Source organism: Mytilus edulis, chromosome 13 (genome assembly GCF_963676685.1).
Source record: "Mytilus edulis chromosome 13, xbMytEdul2.2, whole genome shotgun sequence".
NCBI lineage: Eukaryota > Metazoa > Mollusca > Bivalvia > Mytilida > Mytilidae > Mytilus > Mytilus edulis.
In genome coordinates this window covers 31,129,328-31,155,909 of record NC_092356.1, presented here as the reverse complement: position 1 = coordinate 31,155,909, position 26,582 = coordinate 31,129,328, and the positions used below count along the sequence as shown (strand labels likewise).

Sequence of the window (26,582 nt, the reverse complement as noted above, 5' to 3'; positions counted from 1 at the left end):
ACATTGTTATTGTACAAATCAGTGATTCTTATTATTCTTAATTTGCACTTACATTTGAATATATACTCCCTTTTGTCACACCCACAACGTCTATTTGCATGAAGGAAGTCCCTCTGTCAAGACTGTGGAATACTTCTCTAGAGATGTCAGAAATTCGCCCGCTAGCCTAAATTAAAATTCATATAACTATTAATCTAAAAAAGCAAATGAAAAGGTATGTACTGCATCTATGAATTCTAAAAATTGGCTCAAGGAACTATTCGTCAACAAATAATATACTTATCGTTCACATATATCAGTTGATGAAGCAGGAGCTGATAAATTATAAAGACTATATCACAAGATCTTGAAATATATTTTGAAAGCTAATAATAAGTACAAAAAAGTGAACAACAAAAATATAGAGATCGGAGGAAAATTCAAAACGAAAATTCCGTATTCAAATAGAAAAATCATAAGCTTAAACACATTAAACGAATACATAACAAGTGTGATATTCCTGACTTAGTACAGGCAATTTCTTATGGAGAAAATGGTGGGATAAACCTGGTTTTATAGCTTGCTTAACCTCTCACTTGAATGATAGTCACATCAAATTATATTATGTTGACAACGATTTGTAAACAAAACAAACAGACATAATAGGTAAAAAAATCAAAAATAGAGGTACAGCAGTCAACATTGTATTATAATCTTAATCACTATTAAAAAAACTAATATGTTACAAAGAAACACAAAAAGGCATAAAGATAAAGCATTTTTTTCTTTTGGTTGATAACCTTTTATCTTTTCATACCTAATTTTATTCAGCAAAATAATGAACACCTTAAAAAACGGTCACAACGTGCATAGTATAGTTTTCGTACAGAATATAATTCTATAATGATCATAGTTCCTAATTTCTAAAGGTAAATTAAATTAAATTTGAACGTCTCTAAAATTCGTTACCTCTACTGTTTCATAACTGTTTCTTTGTTTTTCATGAATAAAAAGAAAAATCACAAATATACTGAACTCCGAGAAAATTCCAAAGGGAAAGACCCTAAAATTCGTTACCTCTTCTGTTTCTTAACCGTTTCTTTGTATTTCGTGAATAAAAAGTAGAATCACAAAAGTTCTGAACTCCGAAAAATTAAAAACGGAAAGTCCCTAATCAAATGGCAAAATCAAAAGCTCATACACATCAAAGGAATGAATAATAACTGTCATATTCCTGAATTGGTACAGGAAAATAAACAAATACTCACTATTCCATTTTTAAAATCCGTAATGATTATTGTGTAGATTGCGTTTCCACTGTATGATGGAGCTGAATCATATTTTCCTGTGATGAGAGCTGTAATTGTAGTATGGTCTCTTAATCCCGACAGTAAAATCTGATAATGCAATACACATTTATCAGTAACAGCTAACCATGCATGACCAGCAACGCCTGTTGATTGAGTCTGTGGTTGTGCCATTAGAATAAAAGGCGCATCTAAAAAAGGAACAATCATTTATATAAGTATAAATCATTAAATCGGGTCAAGGTGTATTAAGGAACTTGTTGGATCTACATTCTTACAAAAATTTGAACTTTTGTTCGAAGATTCCAAGATATGGTATAGTATTCGACCAAAGACGACACAAAATGTGCAACTGTGATGTTGTGGTAATGTTCAAGTTTAATTCAATATGTTCACGAAATTTAGTTTTAAGTAATTCAAAGTAATTTATGTACGGTATCACTATTAAATCTACATTGATGTTGTTAGTTGCATTTGAGTTCTTTCATTATTGACAAAGATTTTCCGTTTGACAACCGAAATTCGGTGGTTCTCTCGTGCTTCCACAAACAAGAAAAATATATGTCCTTATGTTTTCACATTTATTTGACATGAATGAAATGTATTTTTTCTTTTTCATATCAAGTAATCATACAATAACATACTTCTTAATATATCAATTGTACTGTCATGCTCAGTTCGTTCTATCTTTCCACGAAGAGCACTTATTTGTCTGTAAGAGGTTCCCACGTTAATGTACAACTTTCCGGTCAAAAACATTGTTAGGTCTTTTGCTGTTGGTTTCTTGAAAATTCCAACGGCCTTTGAAACAAAAAAATATAAATTGCATGTAATGTTAAAAAGATTAAACGTATATGAGTATTTGAGGGACCATACAAAATTCTATGTAATTTTTATTGTTTCATATGCAATTAAATGATATAATTATCATCATAACTTATTTCATGCTGGTGTTATCATTTGCAACTTAAAGAATTTGCATTTTTTGCTTGGTATAAAACAGTTTTAACAATTTATGGTAAGTAATGTTTGATATTATTTGCAGAGGTAAACAAGTTTTTTTTATTTTATCCGTCATCTTTTGATTTCATTTTGTAATGATAAAGATTATGTCATCTAACATTAGCTTGGTACCTTCGATGATTTTTTTTTTTGTGAAATGAAGTAAATTAAATATGACATTATGACATTCGTTAAAAATAACCTACAAAACCATTATCCGAGGATGTATTATATCTGAACGTCTTTGTCAGATCTTGTATAACCCTTCTCCTTCGCCGGCGTGTTGGTGTTGATTCTAATGTTAACGATACCAAATTCTGTTTCATACTATACAGCCGTATCTTTAAAAAAAAATACATAGTTATAAAAAGTAACTTCGTAAATACATTTGTTCTATTGTAAACATTGAACAAACAGATCATTTATCTTGAGTGGAAAACAAGTCACTTTTTCCAGTTCATGAGGGAATAGTGGTGAACCCATAACAACCTGTTCAGTTACTCATGCAGGACATATCAGACATATACACTATAGTATACGAGTTCAACGATTTGTCTGCAGTTCTCAGTTACATAATTTCTATGTAAAAGCTTCGAAGAACAATTTACTAAGTTTTTTCTACCTCAGGCATAGATTACCTTAGCTGTGTTTGGCAACACTTTTAGGAGTTTTGGATCTCACTGCTCTTCAACTCGTACTTTATTTAGCTTTTTATAACTTTTTTGGATTCGAGCGTCACTGATGAGTCTTTTGTAGACGAAACGCGCGTCTGGCGTGTATATAAAATTTAGTCCTGGTATCTATGATCAGTTTATTTACGATATTAAATTCGAAACTTATTATATAAATACCATCATATTCCTTCCTTATTATCGATATCTCGTTGTTTCCACTTCGGAGAAAAGCGCGAATTTGTGACATTTTGACTACGTATGTTTTCAAGTCAGGAATATGACAGTTGTTATCCATTCGTTTGGTGTGTTGAGGCTTTTGATTTGCAATTTGGTTATAGACTTTCCGTTTTGAATTTTCCTGTGAGTACTTTTGTGATTTTACTTTTTTTGCACGGTGGGTGATGCAGGCACATATCAGAAACTCTAATGACGTCGTCGTATCTAGACTGACAAATTTTGCGATTCGCACTATCCATCGATGTTTTGTGGTTTACATTGAACTTCTTCCTATTAGAATTATGAGATTTGATCATCGTTTAACAACTGTTGTATTAAGTTAAAATGACTACTTTGTTGTATGCGATTTTCAAAGGTCTGTCTTAAATAACAAAAATGATGCCCTCGTATTGTATTTACGTGAAATCTGGGCAACTGATCAGAGAGAACTGTCGTACATACCATGTATGCTATTTGCCCATTATCATGAAGCTGGAATACAGCTGATCCAACACTGGTCAAAGGGTGGACTGAGTCTGTCAATGCTTCACTGCTAGACAACACTGCCTGAAAAACTATTTTAATTAAAATTAATGACAATTAATGTGACTAAAATATATTCGACGAACTATTCGACAAGTATAATTCTTAAACGTATTTTTTTTTTATATATATAATTTGGGGATTTTTTTGTTATTTTGCTTTGGTCTGTTTTGTTTTGATAAATTTTAATAACTCTTTTTCATAAACTAATAACAACTACATTTTTGCACAATCTTTGATTTTTATACAATTCCCTACGCATGTGTATTACATGATAAATTCTAGTTTAATCACTCCACAAATTTATATGAAAGGTATGTGTGGGGTTTACAGAACATAATTACTAACATAAAAAGAATGGAGAATAAGAGCAAAAAAAGAAAGTAATAGAGAAAATAAATAATGAAGGACAACCTCTTTAATCACGACACGAATATATATATAAATCCGAAACAAGCACCTACTTTGACATGTGAGTACTGGTGTTATGTCCCCAATCATTGTTGTCCCTCCTTTAGAAGTTAACCTTAGACGAAGTTTTCGTCTCGTCATCAATCGCCTTTCTCTTTTATTTGGTCGCTTCCAAGATCCATTTAAATTGGCTTTCTAAAACGAAAAGGTAACATAAGGTAAAAACGTTATTTTCAAACGAACTCAAATACGTTTCTGTAATCTCCAGTTAGTAAATTAAATATGTAATTTCTATTAACACATAAATTTATGATTTTTTTCATAGTGCCTATTTCTATGTCAAATAATTAGGAGTCATGGTATTGTGTCTCAAGAACTTGCAACAATCGTTTTACCTTGTTTGATTTGTACCGTATTCGTCGTGTATCTTGGTGGATAATTTTCGTATTTTTCTCGATGGTCACAAAATATTCAAGTTTTCTTCCTATAAAAATAAAAATAATAACGACATAGGTTTGTTTATATTCGTTTAACAAAACTCAGACATGCAGTAACACTGAGTCTAGTATAATTTTAGAAAAAAGCAAAATATTCGGACATTATACTTTAAGATTAATATTTCAAAAGAAAGCAAAATATCAATGTACATATCCCTTTGAAGAACTGCATCTTCTAATCATTACTACTATCAAAGATTGTGGAATGTTCGTGCATATAATCATTCAAGTCTTTTAAGATAGAGAAATATGTCAATACTGCCTGTGACACATTTGTGCATCTAAATTATATGTGTTTAATGTTCTACAACTCTATATTGAGTTTTGCCCTCAACGTATTATGAACTGAGCGCCACCCTTTTTTTGCCCTCAACGTATTATGAACTGAGCGCCACTTTTTGCATTAGTTGAAACGCTCGTCTAGCGTACTTTTCATAAGCAATGGCGTGTATCTTTGACAATAATGACGTAGCTCCTTCCTTAAGTTTGCTTACGGGACAAATGTAACATAATGTAATTATCAAACTTACTTTTATTATCCAGAAATCCATCCTGATAGATGAGATAGTCAATAACCTTTCGTCTGCTGGAATAGGAATATCTAAACTCAACATAAGCTCCTATACCACGTGGTATTGGTGATATAAGTAATGCTCCAAATGTTCCTAAAACCATTGAAAATAATATTAAAATATGAAAGCTTAAATATTGAGTGATCAAATGTATTAATTATTGAAATAAATGCTGTATAAGTCGTTAACTCTACATAAGATTCTTAACCACGTGGTATTGTGGAAATAAGTAATGTTCCAAATGTCCCTAAAGACATTGAAAATAATATTAAAATATGAAAGTATATATATATTGAGTGATCAAATTTATGAATTATTGAAAAAATGCTGATGAACTCGTACATTGTAAGTGCATGATCAAAAACATAACCTTTCTATCAATTTACTACAAAAAATAATAGAAAAAAATCTGTCAACATTGCAGGACATGCAAAAGGCAAGAAGAATACTTGTATAGTTTTAAATGATTTTCTCAATAGTTCAAACCAAAGGAAATTATAATTCCATCAATGTGTATTAATCTTTAATAAGTATTGCATGAATATCGGTAAATATGACCCCGGTTGGATGCATTGCAAGACGCAGTTATATATAAAATAAATCGCAAGACTTAGTTATATATAAAATAAATCGCAAGACTTAGTTGTATATGAAATAATTTGCAAGACTTAGTTATATATGAAATAAAATGCAAGACGCAGTTATATATAAAATAAATCGCAAGACTCAGTTATATATGAAATAATTTGCAAGACTTAGTTATATATGAAATAATTTGCAAGACTTAGTTATATATGAAATAATTTGCAAGACGCAGTTGTATATAAAATAAATCGCAAGACTCAGTTATATATGAAATAATTTGCAAGACTTAGTTATATATGAAATAAAATGCAATACGCAGTTATATATGAAATAAATTGCAAGACGCAGTTATATATGAAATAAATTGCAAGACGCAGTTATATATGAAATAAATTGCAAGACGCAGTTATATGTGAAATTAATTACAAGACGCAGTTATATATGAAATAGATACCATGATCAAATGACGTGTCATGTTCCGGAATACCAGCTACCTCTCCACGAGGGTATCTTTTGGTAGTTATCGTCAGGTGAAGTTGCTTTTTAGCTATATAGTTTAGGTAATAAGATGGGACATTATACCATTCTCCACAGAACTTTCTGTCTCGTGATTGTTTGAAGTCATGTGACAGCAGTATGTTTCCGTTGCTATCGACAACATTTATTTGTTTCGGATTCTGTAATCTGTTTCAAAACAATATGAGTAAATTGAGAATGGAAATGGGAAATGTGTCAAACAAAGAGACAACAACCCGATCAAAGAACAAAAAATAGATGTCTAATGAAAATCGCTTATCAAAACAGCTGTACTTAAATCAAACACAGTTTGTAATACTATCATTTTCACTGTGCTTTTAACATACAAAAAGTAAGACTTGTTTGAGCACATTTAAAAGTATAGCATTGTCTCAAATAGTTCTCAATCACAGTTTTTCATGTATAAATTTTGTTGTTTTTGAAACAAATGTTAGAACAAGAATGCAGATGATTTGCGTATGTGTTTTAAACCAAATATCACATCGAGACCACCATTAATATCAACAAACGGTTCTTCAACAACAGACATGAAAACTACAAAAAATCAGGCTTCAGAACAAATTCCTAATTGACAAAAAAACAAACATTAGCTAATATTGAATTTTTCATTCAAGGATGTTTTGTTTCTGTTTGCGTTTCTTTTCAAAATAGTTCATATTTTATCAATATTTTAAATTTTCTTACTCTGCATATCTTACGGAGAACTGAAGTGTAGCATCTTTCTTAACCAATACATATACCATTGCAACTGCTTTTGTCATAAGTGGTGGGGAACCAACTACATTCTTACCGACCAACAGAGCTGTGTATCCTGAAGAAAGAAAAATAGTTTATACGAATCATACAACGGGAAGGTTTATATTGGAGAATAGCCAATAACAGTTTGATTCAAATTCCAGCATTGTTTTTTTTTTCATCGATTGTCAGATGTTTAACGTCCAGTGGAAAATATTTCAGGCATGTTCAGAACTTAAACAATATAACAATACATACAATAGTAAGGTAATGTAATAGAGTCCGTCCGAGCTAGGTGAATGACAGGAATGCCAACGGAATATTGGACAGGGACCTACGAACCCCTCAAATTGATGATTTAAGGGTTCTTAACGTACAGAGAGCGTGGAACTCTCTTTACACAAGGGATTGGATTAACGTCCTCATTCTAACCAGATGGAGCTATGTACTTTTACATCCAGAACATTTAAACGGAAGCCTATCGTTGACAAAGGTATTACGGAAGATGTAATACATGAAATTCATTTAATCCGACAGGTATAAAAGAGGGCAATCTTAATTGTCCCATGTAATATTTTCAGGTAGAAGATATTGCGTTAACATTATTTTCATAAACTGTTGAAGCTAAAATTATTGCTCCCGGTTTGTTGGAAAGGTTTGGAATCTAATTTGAATTAATCAATTTATTTGATGTATTTGGTAAAACTTTTAGAAATCTTTTCAACTTCGTACTTTATTTGGCCATCTTAACCTTTTTTTATTCGAGCGTCACTGATGAGTCTTTTGTAGACAAAACGCGCGTTCGGCGCAAATATAAAATTTCAATCCTGGTATCTCTGATGAGTGAACTTGCAAGGGTGAATCATTCCTAAAAAGTGCTGCAATTAGTTTCCAAGAATTGAAATCCACAGTGTAGTTTTTACTAATGATTATAAATAAGTTAATTAATGACTACATACTTTGCTCTTTGTATTCCTCTCTTGCTTCTTTATCGGAATTCACAGAGCTCTCATAATGGTCATTAATGTCTTGTGGCAGCAAAACATACTGGTTCTCAAATGGTACTGAAAACATTAAATAAGATAGTACACGCGATGTCGTGCAAAGAAAACCTCAACTCGGTTATTAGATACCGACAACAGATTCCATGCTTAGTGTGTTCTGTGTAAATAATTAAACTTCAAAGTGTCGTCAAACAATTAGTGATAGCTCTTGAGATCATAAATTCGCTAACATGGTAAATGGTACTACGAAATATTATAAAGCTGCAAAATATTTATATAAGCGTTCCTTAATACAGAATCTGAATAATATGTTTAGTAATGTCTCATGTTCATTGAAAACAAATCAAACATCGCCAAATAGGAGGTCTCTTTTACACATTTCTCATTTCCATTTTCAATTTCAGCAGATGTGTTAATTGCTAATATTTTTCCATAAGATCTGGCACGGATCGACAGTAATTGGTGAACTACAGTTGTACCAATACTTATCTACCCAGCCCATTTGCACTTTTTTAATCAATAAAAAGAAAAGAGATTGTTTTACCATAATTTTATATTAATAACGTGTGTATGCAATTAATCTCATAAATAAGTATATTGAATCAATAAAGCAGAATAATCAGTGGCGTAGCTTCCATGTATGCTCAGATGCTCCAGCATCCACATCATTTTGACAAAAAAAAATGTTTTTAAAATAATTATATATAAATTACATGTGACAGTGTTTGTAGCAGATACACATGGTGGTATCTAAAAGTAACATGGGCAGGGATATGAGAAAAGTGTCCAATCATTTCCGAAACAGTATGCGTAGTCTTTCCTGTAGAATTATTTAGTTTATGTAAACATGATGGATAAATCGCAGAAAATCATTAAAAGTCTATGTCGTAGCGTCGTCAGCTACAGCAAGCGCAGACGATAATGATACGTAGACCTGCGGACATGTTTGATCTGAAATGGAGCCCAGCAGAGCGATGACATATCAATGTTAACAAATTCACCATCATACCCTGATGTTGTTTCCCGTGATCATGGAGTTCGGGAAAGGAGGGTCAATTCGGTTCTATATTCTGAAGTATCATATACACATGTTACGCTGTAATTGGTCTGATTTTGAGTTGTCGAATATATAGGATTGGGTGTTGGAAATAAAATATCTATTGGTTGGTATTTTGAAATTTAACAAAAAATTAGTCAGTGTCAGATTCTAGGGGAGGACACCTGCATACGGGAAAAATGTCAGAAAAAAAATATGCAAAAATGGTCCCAAAATTTTTTAGCATCCACATCATTTTAACCCTGCCTACGCCACTGGAATTCCAAGGATATCAACTTTTATGTCTAATTCGTATCATAAACTAATTGTGGGTATTTTGATTGACAATGAAATAGATGTTTTTTTTTATTAAGTACACGTACTTCCTTTTGTTAAGCACTAGTCATTATAATGTAACCGTGTATGTTATGCAACGTTATATAATCAAATAAATAAGTTATAAATATTTTAAATGAAATATGTCTAAAGTTTCAAAACATTTTCTAAATATTTTCGCTTCCGAATATTTTTAAATTACTTTTCATGCAATGCTTTATTAAGATCAACTACCCTTTCCTTTATTCTTTGTATCTTCTTTTTTTATTTACAAATATTTATGAATAACCATTGAACTATGTTATTAATGTAGACTATTTAATTATAACTACTCTCATCCAAAATTGTATATTTACTTTTTGACAAAAATTTAAAGAATATCACGTATCGTTTTAATAAATAAATATTTGATCAATATAGAACTATTTGCCCCTAGTCTGGACTATTATATTCTAAGTCCACCCAGTATACGTTGACAATGATGTTATATCACCATCTAAGTATCTAAGTACCGTATTTACCTAGTCACTAGCCGCAGTGGTAAGAATTGCTACTTTTAACAACTTTAATATCCATCGAAGGGGTGAAGTATTACTTTGACACGGTATTTAAAAACAAACACTTAAGTATGTGATTTATTCATCTAATATTTACAAATTTGTAACAAAATATACTGTTAAAATAATACCATTAGGGTTTTTGTTTTGTTTTCAGTACTTCTAGAATTGTTAGTATTTGCTATCGTCACATTTAACAATGTCAAAAATGTAGAAATAATTAGTCATAAATGTAATTTAGAAAAAAATTCTAAAAGCTAGAAAGTTTCTCACGTTCTTTGTTTGTTTTGTGAGTGCCTTTTGGAAATATTAAAACTGAAGAAACATAATTATGGTGTCTGAGTGTGCTTCAGTACGAAAAATAGTTCCATATTATAAAGGTTCTATTTTTATCATAGTACATTATTTGTCTGGCCAATTATTTACTTTTTTAGTTCTATTTCAAATTATAGCCAGGTTCTTCAACCCACCATTTTTTTCTTAAAATGTCCTGTACCAAGTCAGTCAAATGGCAGTTGTTATCTTATAGTGCGTTTCTGTGTGTGTTACATTGTCGTTGGATTTTTTGTTGCACCTTGGTGTTTCTGTTGTTTCGTTGTTTTCCTCTAAAAGTTGATGCGTTTCTTTCGGTTTCAGTTTGAAACCCGGATTGGCTTTCTCTCAATCGATTTATGACTTTAGAACTTTAGAACAGCGGCATACTACTGTTGCCTTTATATATAGTCCCACAGCTTACAGAAATGAGAAAAGTTTGCTTTACAATGTATGAATTAAAAAATATGCATGAAACGTGTTTATATCTGGAAAAAATATGCGGCCTACGTAATTCCGTTAAAACCATAATGCCGAGATACACCAAGACCGTTTTGTCACGTCGTGGAAAGTCGTTAATGTGCTTAACTCTTGGCAACAATGAATCACTCAATGTTTGAATACGTTTGTATCTGAATCGAATATGCGGTCTATGTAATCTTTCAAATTATAATTGCGTTGATACACCAACACCTGCAATTTGATCGTATAGACGGTCGTTAATATGCTTAACTTAAAGCAAAAAAAGAAAAGCCAATTACAATACGGCAAAACATGGATATCATCAAAAAACAGCTCTAACGATTCAATTTAAACTAACGGAATACTAACCTTGACCTTGGCAAGATTTGCAGCATTTTCCGGGAAGCAGTATTGGATTGTGACAGTTCGGTAAAGGACATTTATCCTTGATATTGACACATTTTGCTTTTCCATAATGTTGAATGATTCCTTTCCTCGTCACCTATAAATAAAATATTACAATATAGCTCAATTACTTGCTTGCTTATACATGTACTTACTTACTACCCTTGTAAGCCATTGGCATGTAGGGCAGTAACGACGATGGTGTTTACGGAATAGATCTAATAATGAGCAAACGTAAAGAACAAAGGACAGAATTTGTGTCAATTTTTTTTAAATTCTAAACTCTCCTGCCTTACAAAAACTATTAAAAAGCCTTTCAGAAATACCTAATAGTTATAAGTCATGTACATTAAGTATATGGTACAACCAATTTCAATTTCAATTCTTTTATTTTTAAACTCGGACACAAAATATGAGCATATACCTCAGAAACCTCGGTAAATTGCGCATTTGTTTTTCTCAAAATACACATTTAAACACTGTCTTTTTGTCTAATGGATTGTTCTTACCTTATTAACTATATAAATTTACGAGTGTATTGTAATTTATTCTTGGACGGTAAACATGATGCACGTAAAAAAACACTTTTAGAAAAGACCAAATGGATGTTAAAAGATTATTCAAATTTCAAATCAACGTACATGTAAGTATTTTGATCGTGTCAATTGTGTGCACTACGTCAATTTATTGCTATTATAAATCAGGTGTATACCCAGACGGCTAGTTTAATATAGGTATTGTTTGTATAGCTGAACTTTTTAAAGCAAAGCCAAACTGAAATTGTTTTGCATAATGTTATGTAGTATAATTGCGAATAAAGAGGATTATTTGAAATGAGATATTCTAATAAGCAAGGAAATATCAGAGAAAAAGAACAGTGCTAGTATTGCCGTTCTTCATATTGAAAATCAGCATTAAAATCTAAGATTACGGTTTAGAGACACTTTAACGTCAAATCAAGCTAATTGATACTAAGTTGTATATAAGAAAAGAGCACAAATATGTGTTAATGAAGGGTTTTCATTTTCTTCTTTTAAAAAATGCACAAAAAAGATTAACTGGAAACAGGAAAACAGTGAACTGCAAATCTAAAATGGCCAAATTAATCTATTATAGATTGTCTTTTTTCCCCCTCTGTTTTATGCTCTTTTTTAAAAGTCTCGCCAGTGTTTATCAATTGATTCTTTTATTTATAGGAATTCAGTAGGTTATAGTCAGTACAGCAGCAATTAACGCCGCATTTGATGTTTCTGTCCCATAAACTGTTCGTCCCTTTGAAGTTCGTTAAAAGTAAACAGAACGTTTCGAAATCTATAACAACAGATGATGTAAAAACAATTTATTGTAATGGTTGAAACTGATACTTTTCAAGTAATAAATTAAAATCTAACGACCTAAACGTGCTTAATCAGATGCATAGAACATCCTTATAAACGTTTAATCTACGACTCAGCAATGACAACTTGATTTCAATCAGAGTGATATAGTCAAATCATATACTCGCACCAATAAAAGAAAGAATCTATACCACTATTCTCAAAAGGTAATCATTCTTTTATCCATAACCTTTTAACCTGAATCTTACGGGAGTTTTAAATTCTTCGATGTTTATTTATTCATTTTAACACCTCCCGTCTAATTTTCTATTTTCAATTGCTCTTGAACAATGGTAAGTGTTAAGCCCCGACGATCGATTTAATCCGGTCGTCTTAAAGCGAAGTCATACACATGGTCGTTTATGCGGTATCCAATTGAATAAAAAGGTACAAACTATTGCTTGCAGGAAATCCGTTTCTTTAGTATACCTATGTACAAATTTAATCCTGCATTATAAATTATTTAAATTGCTAACTTTATTTGGACAGACGACAAGCCGTAGGAAACGAATTTTAACCATTTTCTAGTACACGTTGCTTTGAAAATTTCAAGTGGTATAATTAAAAACTATTTTACAATCGTGTTTCGCTTTAAAATTGGAATAATTTGTCATTGTAATAAATCACCGACTTATTTTTGTCTGGTATGAGTACCAGTCTAGAAACTTTTTAAATTCCCCTTTTTGCAAAAAATAATGTACGTGACAGAAAAATAAATCATACAATATTATATCAATATAAGTAATACATCAAGGCACCAAAATAAGAATCTGTTTTGCACTAGGAAGCAAATGTTGCATGTATACAAATCAATCGACAGGATAAAAAATGCAGGGTTAACGTTATGTAGAATGCAACAAAACGACAAAAAATCTATGCCAAAAGGCGGCCTTAAACAATAAGAACATATTTAAACAAACACTGACCAAAAAAAGATTGCTGTAAACTGAAAATAATTGTTTAGCAATTGTATGCGTCCGAAACGCTTTTCTGCTTTCACTTTCATCAGTAACGCTCATAGTCAAATATTTGAAAGCAAAAGATTTACATATGTACCGAAACACACGAGAGCTATATGACCGAAACGGACATTAAATGATAACCAGATGTATCTTCAAACTCTCTCTTGAGTAACCTATAAATTTATAAACGGACAATGTAATCTATCTATGGTCGACTTTGCCCCGGGGGTTTGGAACCTTAGGTCCTTTATCATTTCTCATTTTAAAAACGGACAATGCACATTGTTAAAAGGTATTTTCAAAATCATGAATGTTTGACATGCATAAGTATATTTTTTTTGTGCACTAAGTGCAAGAAAGATAAATCAATGTGGTTTTCTAGTAGAGACTCAGTGATCAAAATCCATATATAAAATCAAGTTTGTATTTAGGTTTTTACAGCAGACGGCGTATACAAGTACATTGGTCCATATTCATTTGTCTTAAATTATACCCAAAAGACAAATTTACCTTAATTTTTATATTTTTTTTAAATCATCACCTGTGAATTAATAAATAAAATAAAATATGTATAATTCAATAATAATTTACATGACGATGTAGTGTGTCCAGGTGTTGATGAAATGCTTGGCCTATTGTGAACTAAAATCAAACTGTGATATAATGTAAGATTCGGGTATTGACATTTTTTTTATAAAAGTTTCAAAACGTTTTGTCCCATTGATAACATGACTTTAAATCAGTTTTCGTCAATGTGAAGCTTCCTGTAGAGTACTGTGGTTTTTATTTCTTTCCATCTTGATTTAAATCTTTAGGAGTTTTTTTTCTGCATTCCTTTAATCCAAGATTTGGAAGCATCAGATTATAAAATAAAAAATTGAGAATTGAAATGGGGAATGTGTCAAAGAGACAACAACCCGACCAAAGAGCAGAAAACAGCCGAATGCCACAATGGGTCTTCAATACAGCATGAAAATCCATTATGCATTGCAAGTGAATAATCAATGATAATTGATAACTGAGCGGATTTAAGACTTTGAGACATACTATAATTGAGAATGAAAACTACCCGTTTGTAGATTAATCAAAGAAAAACATGAGAGGAATGAACACAAAAAAATGCGGAGAAAAATACGCAAATTTTTCATACAGCGATACCTTTTTTTTTTTTGCAAAACAGGTCTTTTACATGTAGAAGGAAAGTTTGCTCATTGTTAAAGCCCGCATACGATGATGATCATTTGGTCTCTGCTGGAGAGAGAGGGATTTCATTGGCAATCATACAGCATATTTTTATTTTATATTATGAGAAATTTGAATGATGTTAATTATGATTGAAAGTGGCTTTCGTTTATATGTTATAATATAGTTATCTCCGATATTTTGAAGTTATAACTTTTATTTTATCTATCAAACATTTAATGCATTGATGTGTATCAAAGACTATTTGCATGTAATTTGTAGAAGAAAAGACGTAACTATTGTATAGCAAAAAATGTGAAGGTAAGTAAGCATGGTAAGCGAATCAATAAAGCACAGACTAAACAAATTAGCGGGAAGAATAAAATTGTTGATTACAAACCAGCAGGCGATAAGTTAACGCGCGTGCCATGCTATCGGATGAGAGATGTGTATTGCCCTCGTTAGCAGGAACTTTGACAGGTTTTATCATTATGACAGGTATAATTAGCTGTAAACAGCAGATATGATTTCATTTTGTAATGGTTACTCCCAATGAAAACAAGGATCTACAAAGATGAATTTGAATTCCTTACGAGAAAAAATGGTAAAGCCATTCTGATCGAAATGAATACCTTTACATGTGTAATGACTTTCATTGAAACAGGTGTCGGAATACTTTTTGATTATGTGAGTGGGCGAATTGGCGATAAAATTCTTCTAGAAAATGTGTATTATGAAAAAATGTAATGTTGATGTTTTTACACCCAAAAACCCTAGCTACAGATACTTTTCATAGGGACAGCTGCAAATTCGGCATATTTTACAGACTATGTATCTTTAAAAAAAATAGTATTCACAATAATTCACAATTTCCCTTGATTTTTTAGTATTAAAATGTGTTGATGAATGGTCAACGTCCAGCGTGGTGTGATGTATAATATTTGAACAACGTCCACGAAGATATTGGACAATAAGTCATCCAAGATTAAGACAAAATATCTTGATGTGAATCAATTTTAATACTAAAGAGAACTTTAATAACGTCCTACTCAGAAACTACTGTTTTTAAAATAGACTTTCGTGCAAACCATGCAATATAGGTTTTATCATGCATTAAAGTATATAAATCTGGTACCTTATATTTTAAACCTTCTATTTACACTAACGAAAAATAATCTCTATATGGTGACCTATAGTATGTAGCTACTTTTCAAGTATGGACTTAAACTTCACCATTGTTATTTATAATGAAATGTAGATCGAATTCACACAAAATACCTCTTAATTGTTCTATTCTGACCCCGTTTTCTCCTCTCTTTTATTTGGTGTTTGATTTCTTACAAAGCCGTATGACTTTATGTGAAGGTGCCAATTTGTTCAGCTTTTTGGTATAAGTTAAAAGAAGAAGTCGTTTTCTATTTCAATTTCGATTTCGGTTTCGAATTTTTTAAATAAAATTCGTTTTATTTCAGAACTGCATGACACAATATATATTTCAGAAATTCAAAATAGTAGTGTATTCACAATTAAACATTTGCAAATATTTCGGTTTAAACAGCGATATTAGTACTCGTCTCTGTTATATCAAATGCTGGGACTTTAAGTTCAAAACTTATATAAAGTACTTATTTTCCTCAATCTATGAGATGTGATAGAAGAAAAGGTTTGTATAAAGTAAATTGTTTTCTACAATCCACCAAAGTTAAAGCATTGATTGATTGTTACTTGTTAAACGTCCGGTAGCAAATATTTCATGCACAATGAAACAGACATTGAATGTTTTTAATGATAAGTTATGCACTTCTTTTACTATACTTAATAAGTTAATGAAACTCTGGTGTTGATGGTTTCATATACACATTTAATAAAATCTCATGAGTTCTATAAAAAGCAGGGACACAAAACTTGTTACAATTGGTATTGTCATGGCGAATTCCGGAAAGTTCAAGTCCCCCCTTATTTTCCCCTTCAGGATCGAATTGTTTAGAACATTTCTCAGATTTTTGACTGGAGAGCATCCTTTAAGGTAAAATTTCTGGTCTCGCCCATCCCCCTCTTTCAGTTTATAAATCCTTGCTCTCAGGACGTCTTCTGATGAATTTTTTATTAGTGGATTATATTCATATCTGATATATTTTTAAGGAAGGTAACAGAGTATCTACACATAAATCTAAACAACCTCAGTACATTTTAAAAGTAATGCAATATCTATAAGTAGTTATATTTACCGGAATACACTGACAGAGTATACAAACAAGTCTTCCATTAGGTTCTAATGCAGGTGAAAACTTCTCCATAAGTTTGTAATGATGCTTCCCAAGCCAACATCCTAAAATAAAACCACATTTTGGTACTTTTTATTTTGTATAAAATATATCTTTATAATTATTATATAAATAAACATAATAAAATACATGTAAACTATTTAATACAAGCAAAATAACTACGAGATCCCTGACCTCAACCGCAAAGACTATAATTGACTCTATTTATATTTGAAAGATTTCGTAGGACCACTAGTTTTTCAATATCTGAAAAATTTGTAAATATAGGGTTATCTATAGAAATGTCATTCAAATATGTATAGCCATTTTTAATATGAATTAAATTTTTTTGACAGTATTGAAGAAAGCGATTTTCATCTGTTATGGTTTAATAAGTTAGACACGTTCTTTAATTTCGAAGTAAATTGATATATCATTTCTATTCTATAAGTAAATTATCATCAATTTTTTTTTTGTAATTGTACGTCTACCAAAGATGATCCCTGGCAGTTCTTCGTGAAATATTGTTCCATATCTAACAGAGATGAATATATTTGACTACTTAGAATGAGTAGCGAAACTATATTTTAACTTTATTATGCTCAGTTAAGATATTAGATAAGAAATGGTTGTCAATGAGACAGTCACCCACAAGAGACAAAAGGACGAAGATTAAAACATTTTTGGGACACAGTACGCCCCTAAAAATACGTAAGATCATCTATGGCTGTTTGATGTTCAGTTAACACCCTAGATAGTTATAGTAAAGGAAATATAATATAAAGTTGAATTTTAACCGTATGAACATGCTACGTACTTGATTATCAAATGTACGGATGATATTACTAGCATACAATAGAATTTCACGTCTTCGTCCGAGTCCAGAACAAAATAAAGTTTAATTTTTTCGTATTTGATATGGTGTCTTCCATGATGCGAGACCTTTGAACAAAGATGTCAACATTTTAAACACATCTTATTACATTTCTTCAGTTGTTATTTTGTTAAATATTTTATCTTTTCTTTGTTTCCTTTAAAAGTGATTCGAATTCAGCACGATAAATAGCTATTATTTTTCTGTTAAACTTTGTATTTTAATGAACTGAAATATCTATTTCTATAAAGTATTTCACCTCAAACATGCGTACAATTTTTATACTCTTCAAAGAATTTAACTACACATTTTATTTCATTTAATGTTGTACTTTTATAAAAGAGGCATCAGCAATTTAAAAATATTTAAAAGCAAGATTTTTTTATATAGAAAAATTAAACTGAGAAATATTCCATGGTTCTCTTGGTCGTGAGTCGGTGGTATCGCCTTTAAGAGTTGTGAGACATCAGCAAGACTAACATTACAGGTACTAAATTTAACGTTGTGTTTCTGTTGTGTGGTTTTTTTCCTCTTATATTTGATGCGTTCCCTCAGTTTTAGTTCGTAACCCGGATTTGGTTTTTTTTCTCAATCGATTGATGAGTTTCGAACAACGGTATACTACTATTGCCTTTATTTACTGCATGCATTAGATGCGCATTTCAAAACATTTCAGTGAGGCTCCATTTCAAAAGTTTGAAATTATTAAATCTGTTTTAAGAGCTGATCATTTAAAAGGGACCAAAACAAAAGCCTTAACTCTTTCAGAGAATATTAAATATGAACAAATACGGGACTATTTGGCGAAAACTAAGTAAACATTCAGTATAAGATAAGGTATACGGTACTGACATGAAAATATGGATTTTTTGTGTTATTAAATTTGCTGTAACAAAATATTAAAAATTATTATAAATTAAGGAATGTATCTCCCTCATGCAAAGCTCTGATTCCTTTCACGGATTTGGCTATACTTTTTGGAACTTTTGGATTATAGCTCTTCATCTTTTATATAAGCTTTGGATTTTACATATTTTGGCCACGAGCATCACTGAAGAGACATGTATTGTCGAAATGCGTATCTGGTGCAGAAAAATTGGTACCGTTAATGTTATAACGGAGTCAAAATTGTGTTTTTTTTTCTCAAGCGAAGGGAATATTGACCCAAAAATCTTATTTTGAAGGTCAAATGATTTTTTGACAATTTAATGTCCGTTCTTTAATTTTAACTATTTTTTTTTAAAGTAGTTGAACGATATGATTTGCTGCTTCCTTGTTTAACTGTAAACAATTGATCTTTTTGGTTACTGAATGGGAACTAAGTTATATTTTCTATTATATTTTAATCCAAACCGAGAAACATGGTTCCAATTGCTGCTTTTCATTATTTGCAAATGCGGTTTCTATTAACGTATCTCATTGCTTCTTATGAAATATCTAAGCCAATTGTGTTGTCAATTTTAGACCGATTTAGTATCAATATATCATGCTGACGTCTGGAATTGAATATCTTTGTCAGTCTTCTGTCAACTGGAAGTTGCTTTTTAAAATAATCTTACTAATTTAAACTTCAATAAGATTAAGAAACCAAATAACAGCTAAAATCACTGATATAATGTTATCACTCAATGTTTCGAAACGACTTTTGAAATTACGGTCAGCGTCTTGGATATGTTTCTTTAAACACAGGTCCTTCCCCTGAAATAATATTTGGGTTGATTCGTGGGCATGTAGGTACGTTGTATTTTGTACCTATTTCCCCCTTGAATGGAACAAGAATGTTATTTGTTGATTAAAGTCAGCCAATGACGTTGGCTTTGACAGAATTCGAAGGCTCACTTATGAATTGTGTTTCGGAATCCATTGTTGAAACAATTTTACAAGCATTCAAAAGATATCCACAAAAGCATACGGTGAATTCTATAAATAAAGATGTACCGATTGTGCAAGGAGAGAGAAAACACTATAAACAACAACAAAAAGCTTGTAAGTAGGAACTGATCGATTTTTAAACAAATAAAAAACGACCTCGTTTAAATCTATTAATTATTCTGTCTTTGTAGTAGAGAATAAAATTGGACAATACAAAACACCTACACAATCAATGTACTGCACTATATATCACTAGCAAACTGGTGGTTTTACTTGTTATAAAATCTGTCAAAGCAGGCTTAACATGCTATTCAGAAGACATAAACTGGAATTTTATGGTAAGAACTGACACTTATTCTGAATGAAACATGCTGGCTTTGTCCTGAGGTCGGGAAGTTAACCGGTTTGTAACCACACCTATCATTCCTCGAAGACATTCTTACTTTAAAAACACAATTTATGAATGGAAATGTATAATTCTATAACCTGCTAGGAGACAATTGTGATATTTTATGAAGAAATAAATCATGCCATTGTTATTATATCCATTTATAGTCTGCTTTAATGCCACGAGGTATATTCAACTAGCAGATACTGCAGTGCTAAATTACTTGTTCGTTTTGTAAAGTCATACTGATCCGTCGTACTTTTATTATGCAAGTCAGATAATGACAATTCATATTGTTTTCCAATTCAAAATATCGTCTTGTATAAGACCCGGTCCTTCTATACTGACAGCAATAAAAGCGCTGTTACTTTGCTTTTTGTGTGTGTTTTGTTGTGCATGTACTGGGTTTTGTCTTCGAAAGATACCCCATATTCTTGCGTGGTTTTCTATTCTATGAACTATTTTTCAACGAATCACTTTGTAGCTATTCATATATAAACTTTTTTAAGTGTTTGCTTCGTCATAAAGATATTTTACTTGCGATTAGCTCAGATTTGTTTACCCACAATCCAGTGTTAAACATTTGGCACAGATAAATACCAACTAATGGATATAGGTTTAACAGATCTGAATTGACTGCAATAAGGTGTCTTAACATTCTTGACTTTACCGAAACGAAAATGTCTGAAAATTGACGGACAGATTGAATATGACTAAAAAGGTATTGTTCAGTCTTGAAAGTTTTATTAAATTATGGTTATGTTGTTTTCCCAAAAAAATATTTGTATACCCTATTAGATGAGAAAAAAATATTGTGGGTAAGAAAATGACCAAAAAAATGTACATTGAATCCAGATTTTCTCCATACCTTATAATGTAAAATTTTAGAGAGAAAAAATACCTCTTTTTACAGCAAAAGTGTCAGACATTTCAGATAAATGGGGAATGAAATGTGTAAAATAAAGTTAATATATTCTGTAAACGAACTATTGAACAACAGTATAGTATATATCTCGCCTAGACACGAAAATGCTGATACAAAATAGTATATACAACAACTTAGTACCTAATAAGATATGTCACATAAAATACGGATGGTAGTATATATTAACATAAATATGCTTTAAATAGCGCAGTCAGTGCACCCTTGTATCAATGGTAATTATTTCAAACGATGGCTTGAAATAAAATGTTTCAATAGTCGCAGGTGCGCCCCTGAATTGTATATAATGAAGTTGCATCATTCGAAAATAAATTAAAAAATAACAAACAAAATCAGACAGCGGTTACAAGCATATTTCATTTTCAACAGCATATGATGCATTAATTTTAGATCTATGGTGTAAAACTTCAAATTCAACAGATGTTCTCAGTTCATAATATAAATTTATCTTTAGAAAAGTTGCGAACTAAAATTTTGAAGTCTTACATACACTACATGTACTAGCTAAACAAAGGGTTTACAGCTAGTATTGGCCATTTAAAAAAAAGTAGAGGTTTCTGTCTTTCAATCCCGACAAAACAAAACTTTTTTTTTTAACTGGTAATGAGATTTGTCTTACAAAATGACTAAAGGTATGGAAAGGGCTATTATTTGGCCCCTATGACTAAAAATGTAGTTAATTTATGACAGATTTTTAAAATTGTGTTGATTCAATGGGTAAATGAAGGGAATGATTTAATCTAGACACTGTTACCAAAAAAACTCGTGCAAAACATTTGATGCAACTATTGCGAAATAGACATTTTGAACTGATACCACTTATTATCATTTTGCACTTAGGTTTCAGACAAACTAGATATGAGAACAGAAATTTTACACACATTAACAACTTTGTAAACATATTTTGTTACAACTATCTTTGAAGATATAGATGTTGCTCATGAATATCAATACCATTACCTCAAAATGAGGCGATTTTCGAAGTTTTTTTAAAATAATTTTAGATTTTCACATTCCATCGGCCAAACATGTAGCCTTATCACACCTTATCCGTATTGTTACAAAAAGCTACACACATCAGGTGTATTTTATCAATAATTAGGCAATAAGCTAACGCCTAGGCATTAAGTTATTAAGTTATTTCCTGAAATTTTCAGGCATTAAGCTTATTTCCTGAAATATGATGATGATTATTCATCCTATTGCCGAACATTATTTTAGGCAATAAGCAAACTCTGGAATTTAAGTATATTTGGTGATTTATTCTTGATATAAAGTTGTTTCTATATTATATTTCTAATAATAAATGTATAAATATACATTCATTTGACAGATTTTCAAATTAAGTAAGTTTATTTAGTAATTGTAGCCAGTTAAAAAACAGAATTAAATTCTCCCTCGCCCTGCTCGTCCGAATTTAAAGTATTTCTACTCTAAATTCAATTAGGCTTTAAACAAAACAAACACATAAATAGAGTTAGTTGCTCGCAGTAACATTATTATCTTCTCTTGCGATACAAATTTTATTTCACTCTATAATACAAGTTTCTTCGATACAAACAACATAATATAAATACATGTAATAAACATAGCAGCCATTAATGTGACTAACTTCGTACTATACGACCTAACTGCGAGCACCTTCGATACTAATACATTTAAATGCCAAACTTTATATAGTACCCCACCCGTAGAAACCGCCAAAACTTTTCTCGTGCTTTGTACACGTAACATCAGACTTTATAAATAGTACATACTCCTGCAGAACTAGTTCTAAAACTAGTTACACTAATTCCCATCTATATATAATAACTACAAATACCTAAAGGGAAAACCCCAATTTCAAACGAAATGAAATATATTTAACTCATACGTATTTCATGTTTTTGTGATATTACAAAATATTGAAAAGATTTTAAAATGGTGATTTATCCAATTAAACTAGAGGCTATAAAGAGCCTGTGTCGCTCACCTTGATCTATGGACATATCATAAACGAAGGACACAGATGGATTCATGACAAAATAGTGTTTTGGTGATGGTGATGTGTTTGTAGATCTTCCTTTACTGAGCAATCTTGCTGCTTACAATAATCTCTATCTATAATGAACTTGGCACAGTAGTTAAAATATTTTGTTTTTACAAAATTAACAAAATTGTCAAAAATTGTCAAAAATTTACTATAAAGGGCAATATCTCCTTATGGGGTCAATTGACCTTTTTGATTATGCTTACTTATTTGTAGGTCTTACTTTGCTGTACCTTTGCTGCTTACAGTTTATATGTATCTATAATAATATTAAAGATAATAACCCAAAGTTGCAAAATTTTCTTAAAATTACCATTCAGGGGCAGCAACCCAACAACTGGTTGCCTGATTGGTCTACAAATTTCAGGGTAGATAGACCATGATCTAATGAACAAATTTATCCCCGTGAGTTTTGCCCTAAAGGAAATGCTTTCTGATATATGAGCCAAAAACTGCATTTTACCTTATGTACTATTCTTAGTCATGTCGGCCATCTCGGTTTGCATGCGGGATCATCGGACACATTTTTTAACTTAGATACCCTAATGATGATTGTGGACAAATTTAGTTAAAATTGTTTTCGTAGTTTCAGAGAAGATTTTTGTAAAAGATAACAAAAATTGACTAAAAATTGACTATAAAGGGCAATAACTCCTTAAGGGGTGAACTGACCATCTGGTCCTGTGACTTTTTTTGTAGATCTTACTTTGCTGAACATTATTGCTGTTTACAGTTTATCCTTATCTATAATAGTATTCAAGATAATAACCAAAAACAGCAAAGTTTCCTTAAAATTATCAATACAGGGGCAGCAACCCAACAAGGGCGTTCTCCGATTCATCTGAAAATTTCAGAGCAGGAAGATCTTGACCTGATAAACAATTTCACCCCGTCAGATTTGCTCTAAATGATTTGGTTTCAGAGATATAAGCAAAAATCTTCATGTTACCCCTATGTTCTTTTTTTAGCCATGGCGGCCATCTTGGTTGGTTGGCCAAGTCATCGGACAAATTTTGTAAACAAGATACCCCTATGATGATTGTGGCCAAGTTTGGTAAAATTTGGCCCAGTAGTTTGAGAGGAGAAGATTTTTGTAAAAGTTTACGGTCGACGGACGCCAAGTGATGAGAAAAGCTCACTTGGACCTTCAGGCCATTTGAGCTAAAAAGGGGGGAGATTCTATAGAATAATTATAATATCTATTTGAAAATTTGTACACTTCTCTAGTCGAGCTGGTTTGAACTGGTCAAAAGTTGACAAAATTAAGATATGATTTTTTGCTCGCACCATTTTTATTTTTTTTTATTGGATGTTTAAAGTAACTTTTTATTGTTAACAGTTCCACAACCTGTGACAACATTATGATTTTAACACAATTTCTATCAAGTTTTCATATTTTTTAAATATTATTTGATGCGTTTTAATATAAATAATATATTGCAATCATACCACATCTTCTTTTTTATATTTAGGATGAAAATGGGCCCTGTAGTTTTGCATCGGTAAAATTACATATTTTTCTTTTGTTCATATTCAAACGTATGTTAATTGCAGTAATAAAATAAAATAGTTAAGGTACCCAGTATTTATATGAAAGATGCACGATGTTTGCCTTTGAACTTTTAAGTATGAAACTGTGAAACTTCGAATTCAGCTCCCTCAAAGCATATAATGAATTTACCGATTATTATATATATCTAATTTTAACTATTTCCAATTAATTTGTTCAATTCTAATATTAACCTTATATTTGTATTCTGTTTACTTATGTTTTGTTTCAGAGTTTAAATGTACAGTTATAATATCAAAATTATTAATTACCCTTTGATTTAAATCTAATAATTGTTTTCTAATAATTAATCGGTTTTTAAATCAAAGTTGTTGGTTAAATTTAGTACAATATTTAATTATTTGGTTTTTTTTTTTTTGCGCTATTTTATTTTTACTTTAAGACTTAGGACAGCGGTTAGGACATCCTAGCTAAGATATTTCTCAGATAGCTTCGATGTGCATCCTGAGACATGTTGTAAGTCGGTCCTCACTTTATCATAATTTCTGACCTAAGAATATCTTGCAGGACCGATCTTAGAACAATTTCGATAAACAGGCTCCAGTTCTCATAATGTTATTATGTAACAAATATATACTTACTGCCTAGGCGTTAGCTTATTGCCTAGGATTTAAGCTTAATGCCTAATTTCACTTATTGCCGCTATCATATATAAATATATGAAGAAAACTTGGATAAAACAAAAATTATACGAAAATTTTTAATATGTACGACCAAAACTTTGGTCTACTGGAACTGTCAAATTTTTGTAATAACTGAGAGAATACAATGTATATATAATGAAGTTTAATGGAAACCTTGTTTGAAGACAGAAGACTGGTGAAAGGAAGGTTTGTAAAAATTGACACTTTTTGTAAAAATTATAGAAAGAAAAAACTGTTGATTAAAAAATTGACCATTTATTTTTAATAGATACAAAAATATAGCTCTTATTAAATGCGTCTGGATAATTTAAAGAAAAAAAATGTGGTCTTTTTTTCCTGTTGTATAATTATTTATTTTTTTAAGTAATTAAACAAATGAGTTGTCTCCCCTAATGGGATTATAATTTAAAAACTGAATCCTGTGTTTGTAAAACAATCCTTGTGATAAGATCAAATTCAACCATTTTATTAGCTTTAATGAAAATTCTAACAGATGAATTACGTTTCTGTCCAAAATCCTTTTCTTATTAAACATTTAGACTAGTCGATTTCTACCATTGTACAATCCAAGATGGCGGAAGACTTAGATGGTACCTTAAAAGGGATAAACATGTACAATCGGTCAACACAGACAAGAAATACAATGTGAAGACATATAACCATGCAGATAAGTATGATCTTAAGCTTGGACAAAGGATAAATCGGAAGGTAAATCATCAAAGGCACAGGGTAAACTAAAAGGGAAAAATTTCAAAAGAGACAACCATTGTAAACTAAAAGGGAAAAATTTCAAAAGAGACAACCATTGTACATATCTGTTATCGATGCAAGGAGATTTAAGTCAAATATTAATCATTAAACAAATATAACTCAAAGGCAACGTCAATCAACTGTAACAGGTTCCTGGCTAAGAACAGGCTTCTTCTTCCTTTGGTCTCCGGTGGATTATGTTGTCTCGTTGGTAATCATATATACATATATACCTACTTATTTTGATATTTCATATTATACCAAAAGTGAACAGACATCTTTCTAACCTATCTTTGTAATATTTATGAATACATATAAGTAACCAAACGTAAGAAAATGATGTCAAACTTATTATGAAGGGGGCGGCGAAGAGCTTGTTTAACAAGAGTGCGTTTTATATAGATATAAGATTTGATATCTTTCGGAGTGCTAATGAGAAAACTCTCCATTAAAGTCACAATTTGTAAAATTAAACCATTATATAGGTCAAAGTAGTTGTCTACAACACAGAGCCTTGGCGCACACCGAACAGCAAGCTATAAAGGGCCCAAAAGTTTA

General features: G+C 31.1%; 1 protein-coding gene across 1 annotated transcript in view; it reads right to left on the bottom strand.

Annotated features, from left to right (window-relative positions):
- Nucleotides 1-26,582, bottom strand: part of LOC139500847 (chordin-like) — a 41,168-nt gene that overhangs the window by 8,753 nt on the left and 5,833 nt on the right. Inside the window, exons 2-14 of the mRNA XM_071289725.1 lie at nucleotides 16,919-17,019; nucleotides 11,135-11,267; nucleotides 8,018-8,122; nucleotides 7,008-7,134; nucleotides 6,241-6,470; nucleotides 5,160-5,294; nucleotides 4,528-4,616; nucleotides 4,186-4,327; nucleotides 3,641-3,753; nucleotides 2,495-2,629; nucleotides 1,931-2,087; nucleotides 1,248-1,477; nucleotides 53-166 (exon numbers count right to left, since the gene is read on the bottom strand). Coding sequence (XP_071145826.1) covers nucleotides 53-166; nucleotides 1,248-1,477; nucleotides 1,931-2,087; nucleotides 2,495-2,629; nucleotides 3,641-3,753; nucleotides 4,186-4,327; nucleotides 4,528-4,616; nucleotides 5,160-5,294; nucleotides 6,241-6,470; nucleotides 7,008-7,134; nucleotides 8,018-8,122; nucleotides 11,135-11,267; nucleotides 16,919-17,019 — 1,811 coding nt within the window. The remainder of the gene's footprint in view (nucleotides 1-52; nucleotides 167-1,247; nucleotides 1,478-1,930; nucleotides 2,088-2,494; nucleotides 2,630-3,640; nucleotides 3,754-4,185; nucleotides 4,328-4,527; nucleotides 4,617-5,159; nucleotides 5,295-6,240; nucleotides 6,471-7,007; nucleotides 7,135-8,017; nucleotides 8,123-11,134; nucleotides 11,268-16,918; nucleotides 17,020-26,582) is intronic.